Genomic DNA, 6160 nt, shown 5'->3' on the forward strand with positions numbered 1-6160 from the left:
CTATATCTTGAAGTACGTTATCTTCATAATTGATATGAAATTCTCAAAATGTGTTAGTCCTTTCTCCTGATACCTGCAGTTTATTATTACAATTGATTCAATAATACTTGAGGACCTCAAGAAAGGCATTTTAATCTATGCCATGTTCCGTAATACCATAAATTAGTGAAGACTTGTTAGGATACAAATATAGTAAAAGAGATGAAAAGAAATAAAAATAGATACCAGGTGAAAATGGATAGTAACTTGGAAATATGATTTTTTGAATGGATACATCTAAAAATGATAGATTTTTGTTTGCTTTCTCCAACTTCATAAACTTTTATGATGTAGGTCATTCTTTTGCCCTCTGCGATTCAGATCTCACATTCAATTAAAATGTTTTTATTGACTTCAGCGTTTAATGGGAGAAAAGGGAAGTCTGAGCTGAAAGTAAGGGGTGAATTGAAGGCTCATTGCTTCATACGATGCAAAATAATGATAGCTCCTAAAGTTCCAATTTTTTTTTTCTTTTAAATCCCTTGTAATGCAGAGGTGGGTTGTATGAATACAATCTCTTTGTTTTTCTAGTAGATCGATCTTTGGATATAAAAGTCAAGAGGAATCACAGAGAACTTACTTTCTGTTGTATTTTAGACCTGGTAGGTACATGCAGGGCATTCTACTATAAGCACAAATCTCATTTCCCAAGTCATCTACTTCAAGTAGTCAAAATGTCAACAATTTCTCTCAGAAACTTTTCTTTCCTTGGATATGAAGGCATCCCAGGAACATGGAATTATGCTTTTTTTCTGTTTTGATGAGCAGATTAGCTTTCAGAAGGCATTTCATTCACTCATTTAGTTTTCTTCCTCAAATTCCCAGGCTGTGCCTGTGTTATGCCTCATCATATAAGATGAAAATGACAGTATCTTCTTTTTTTTTTTTTTTTTTTTTTTTTTTTTTATGGTTTTGCAATCTTTTATTTTTTAGTTTTACAATGCACCGTAGACATTTTTCCATGCAATAAATGAAAATCTGCTGCTGAAAGAGGGCTGCAGCTGGATAATGAAAGTGACCCTAAAGCAAAACATTAGCCTAAGGTTACAGCTCAGGGCCTGGCAAATGCCTGGGGGACACTACACAAAAGGAATGTCTTCAAAGCCCCTTTGTGGGGCCCTGCAGCCACCCCTGAGCTCCCTTGGGCCCCTTGGGTGGAAGGGATCCTGTAAGCTTTTTTGCATCCACATAAACCCCCCCAATTTCTGTCTGGTTTTCTTCACCTCATCTTCTACCCTAGCCATCTCATCAAATTCTCTTATCATCTCCTCATTGCTCAAATGCATATCATGTATGGCCTCCTTGTATTCCTTGAGGCACTGAGCCAGCCCCTTGTTGGTTTTTCTTTTAGCTTTCTTGGGTATATCATCCCCAGCTGGGCGCTTTACTGCAGCCCTTGGTTCACTGGCTGGTTGTTCTTCCTCTTTTGGCTTTCCCTCATTCTCTGGTTCTCCCTCATTCTCTGGATTTCCTTCTTCTTTTGGTTTTCCCTGGCTCTCCAGCTTCCCCTCGCCCTCTGGTTTTCCCTCGCTCTCTGGCTCTCCCTCTTCTTTTGGTTCTCCCTCCTCTGGCTTATCCTTATCATTAAGTATTCCCTCATCTTCTGCCTTTCCCTTGTTTTCTATCTTTTCCTCCTTTTCTAACTTCTCCTTGTCTTCCAGAGTACAAGCCATTTCTGGCTTTCCCGCATCCTGTGGCTGTTCTTGGTTTTCCATCTTTACTTGGTTCTCAGGTATTGCTTCACTTTCATTGCTGAGTTTATCCATGTTGAGATGTCCCCCTCCACACAAACCTGACTAGCCACGGAATTGACTGATCAGCTCAAAGTCCCCAAGGGGCTTCTTGGCAGGATACCTTGGCTTCTGTTTCAAAGCCAAACAATGTGTTAGATTTAATCACGTTAACTCAATTTTCTTGCTTGGCTTCTCAATTGAGGCAGGGGCACACAGCCTGAATCACAGGGAGTCCAGAGAGAGCGAGGCTCGGCACTTCGCGGCTCAGGAGGCAGGCTCCGTCCGTTCCGCTTCGGCACTCGCACGTCTCCCTCCAGGCCCTCCTTCTCCTCAGGAATTCTCCTTCCTCCCAAACGGTGACCAACAATCACTGCCGACAGTATCTTCTTAGGGCTACAAATTGTCATCTTGCAGAGGGAGCTAAAACCTAGATCCTAGAAATCATTCAGGTGGATTTTCATACTGCGTTAAATAAAGCAATTGCCTGGAGGGAATTTGGGGATGTGTTTCCTATCCTAAAAAAAAATAGATTATGGCCTTTTATTCATCAGTTCCAGCAGCTTTCTCGAACTATTGTAGTGAAAGGTAACCACAAACAAATTTAGAGCGCTAATATCATGAAGGGAGGACTCTTATTTTACCATCAGTAGTCACAAATTGGCTTTGCCCACCAATCTCTGGAGCTCTTGAACTTATCAGAGTAGAACAAAATCTGTTTCTCTCAGAGAGAAGTTTTGCATGACTATATTTTTATTCTGACTACAGAACTTAGTTTTCTTTTTCTTTCCCTAACCATTAAATTTTCCAAGCTTTAGAAGTTTGCAGTTTCGTATTGCCTGAAGTATACAATTTTGATAAGGTATGGAGAGAGTTACTGCTGTCTCTTTTCATTTTTGTTATTTCTACTTTTATTCCCTTATTGTCTACACACAGCAGATTTAAGCTTTGGTGGTTTTTATTTATTTTTTTATTTTTTAATGGGCCAATAGATCTTGTTGGTTCTGGTGGTAGATTTGAATGTTAATATGAAAGTTAATATGAAGGTGGAATGGAATAGTAGGTGCATCGAAATGAGAATATTCTTACAGGGTAAGCGTAAGTACAAATTTATTTAATTTATAGAGTCACTACTAATTTTAATCAGAAATTTCTGCAAATTAAATAATATTTTAAATGTATTATGAAAACGTTTTTATTTAGTTGAATGCTTTCCTAAGATAGAGGGCAAAATTCCTGTATTTATTTCATTTAAATTTTTAGGACTTGTGATTTCAAACAACAAAGCAAAAAAAGACATTTCCACAACTTGTTTTCAAAAATCACCCCAAAACAAGGAGAATGCTAAACAGAAACAGTCCACCTTCACTAAAACTAGGAGATATTTATAAGTCTGAAAGAGAGTATATGAAGATGAAAAGTACTTAGAAAAAAAAAGAAAAGTACTTAGAGAACTGATAATTTCAGAGGGAAAAAACGTTAAAATATAAAGCTTGTTGTGATGAGAAATTCACATTGTAGCACCTTAGGAAAAAATTAGCATTTGGAGGTACCAGGTAATCCTGAAGACTTGGATGTGTATGGACCTGGGGCTACAAAATAGGAAGATTGTTTGTAAAGTTTCCTCCTGGGACACAGATTGCCGAGTGACTTCTTTCCTCATCAGAAGTTGATGCAGAAGGAGAGGTGGTGTCGCTGTACTTAAACACAGGAATAAGGTGAAAATCCGTATTCTGAAAGATGACATCCAGCATAAATTTTAATGGATGGTGACGGGGTGCTTTTCCCCCAAATAGTTTTGTAGGTCAAAATAGTAAGAAAAAGGTATTAATGTGGATTCTCCTTTACGAAGTTACTTTCATGTACTAGAAAAATAATATTAGGTTGGTGCACAAGTAATTGCGGTTTTTGCAATTATTTTTAACCTTTTAAACCGCAATAACTTGTGCACCAACCTAATACTCTGGATTCTTTGTGTCCTGCTGACCCAGTGGTTGTTATGTTACATTGAGTGACAAGGCAGTAATCACACATAATAGAGTTGGGCAGATTTACCGATGTTTTGTTTTGTTTTGTTTTTTTCCAAACAAATGATCAACTCTCTTTAGTGAACAAACATTTTTTTTCACTAGAAAAAGTATAAAATACACAAATACAATCCACTTTCAGTCCAAATTTTTTTAGCAGACTGAGTCCAAAAGCCTCCCAGAAGGGGTTTTTTGGTGAAACTTGATTTAAGTAAAAATAAAATGTTCCTTACCTATCAAATTCAATTTTTACCAATATTCACGACTGTCCAGGGGCTTGTTAAATGGGACTGTTTGCCTCATCTATTCCACAAATACCAGGGGTGCCCCCAAAATGTATACACACGACTTGTATTCATCTTTCGTTATCGGTATATATAAAGTATTACAATTGTAATACAGATTTTTCCTTTCTTAAAATGTGCATACATTTTTTGGCACCCTCTATATTTACTGAGCTGTGTCAGGCACAGCAAATGCACATTGAGGGGCAGTGGGGGGAAGAGAGAAGAATCCCTTTTTGCAATATTTAGATGTCAAATAAATTTGCTTAAAATTGTCTTATTTTAATCTTATTTTAATCAAATCATCATTAAAAATTTCATACTGACGTTTTGTACTAGAGCTTTTCTATGAATTTATTTGAATGCTTTATCCGTTTAATGTTTAATGAAATTTCAAGCAATCAGACGAGCCAGATGATCTGTTTTGATTTGTTATTACTTTATCAAAGATACATAATCTTTGCTGTTGTGTGTAACCTTCTGTGCTTCCATACCCTTCAGGATAATGAAAGCAGATTATGGGCCAGATGTAATTTGACCCTAAGAGTTCCTCTTAAAGGAATCCAGAAGATGGTGCTCAGATGTGATGAGGCCTTAAACATTGTTTTCAGTTTCCCTTCTGACCTTTTCAGATTGTGATAAATTCTGATGGTCTCTATCTTCTTATAAGGAAACTAGACGTTTCCAGAATCACCTGGGAACTCAAGTTGCACACCAGGCTTTTTGACTTGGAATATCTGGGGGTGGGCCCAACAATCACTTCCAGGTGATTCTGGTGCATGCTAGAATTTAAGAATTATCATCTGGGGAATATGAGAAAGAGCAACAGTATAAAGGGAGGACACAAATCAGTATTTTCCACTGAGACTCTATCTGGGTCAGTGATACTTGTAGCTCTCAAAATAGTCATTTTCATGGCCTAAATAAGATACCATGTATTCATAACTGACTACATTGGTTATAGCTAGGCTAATTGGATAGTTGACAGCTATTTTTTAATAATTTTTTTTCATAGACTTTATAGAACCTTAGACGTGAATGATATGAAAGAGCTCATTTAAGTTAACCCCTTCCATTTATACAGCTGGTTTTATCACTTAGTTTAGTAGCTCTAGATATCTTTAGTTCTTACTTTCCATAGCCTTTCATCCAACGAAGGAAAATTGCCATGTTTTCTATCCATCCTTGATGTTGAATCTACAAAGGAGTTTGGTTCTCAAGTCACTTTACTAGGCTTTAAAATCATCCTGTAAATTGAAAAATAAGATGTACAACTTACCCTTAAATATTCTTGATGAAGGTACAGCAATGAAGTTCAATAGTCCATCTGAAAATATGCCCAGCACAGCCAGTTTTTCCTCCAACACTGGGAAAAAAAGTTTTTCTGCTTCTCTGTTCGGACATTGGATTATGCATTTGGCTGGAGGGCATATTGTATGAAAAATACATACATTTAAATACAATTTAATGCAGCAAGATGCTTAGACTATGAGTCTGGGAAAATTGATGCTAACAAAAATACTAGGATAATAGCATTTCCCATCATGTTTGATTTCTGGGCATAGATTTATTGATTGGCTTAGTGGGAAGAATTTCCAATGTAATTCAAATTATTATTTTTCTCTCTTTCCCATTTTAAACTGAGTGTGGGTAGATTAATTCAAATAAGTGAACTGCTCATATGATGTAGTGTTTTCACCATATAAGTTGACTATATGCTATATTAGAATAAATTCTCTTATTAAGAATAGATTTTTAAAAAATGTTAAAACCTGAGATCCAGGGAAACGAGTGTTACTCACAGTTTGAGTAACCTAACTAGCTCCATGATTTGAGACAACAAGGCCTCAGTCTTCTCATTTATGTTCTTTGACAAATGTATTTTGATAACTGGTTTGGAAGTTATTGTATTGTGTGTGTGTGTGTGTGTGTGTGTGTGTAAAAGACATTTCTCAATGTAGAAAGGTCTTTCATGGAGAAGAGCACAGTTTTAGGAAGGATGCAATGTCTAGCAGTGACTGCAGAGAAAGTCAAATCATCTTTATATAATTTGCTTTGCTTAATAAAGATGGGGAGCATG

The 6160-nt window shown here is 36.7% G+C and overlaps 1 protein-coding gene across 1 annotated transcript; it reads right to left on the reverse strand.

The window, feature by feature from the left end:
- Positions 1-944: 944 nt before the first annotated feature.
- Positions 945-2141, reverse strand: LOC308488310 (uncharacterized protein). Its single transcript, XM_081027977.1, has one exon. The coding sequence runs from the start codon at positions 1803-1805 to the stop codon at positions 1119-1121; it is 687 nt and encodes a 228-aa protein (XP_080884103.1). The 5' UTR covers positions 1806-2141; the 3' UTR covers positions 945-1118.
- Positions 2142-6160: the final 4019 nt, after the last annotated feature.

Source organism: Rhinolophus hipposideros (genome assembly GCF_964194185.1).
Source record: "Rhinolophus hipposideros genome assembly, chromosome: 20".
NCBI lineage: Eukaryota > Metazoa > Chordata > Mammalia > Chiroptera > Rhinolophidae > Rhinolophus > Rhinolophus hipposideros.

Excerpts from the sequence above, each read along its gene's own strand:
- LOC308488310 (XM_081027977.1), bottom strand. The coding sequence starts at position 1,805 with ATGGATAAACTCAGCAATGAAAGTGAAGCAATACCTGAGAACCAAGTA.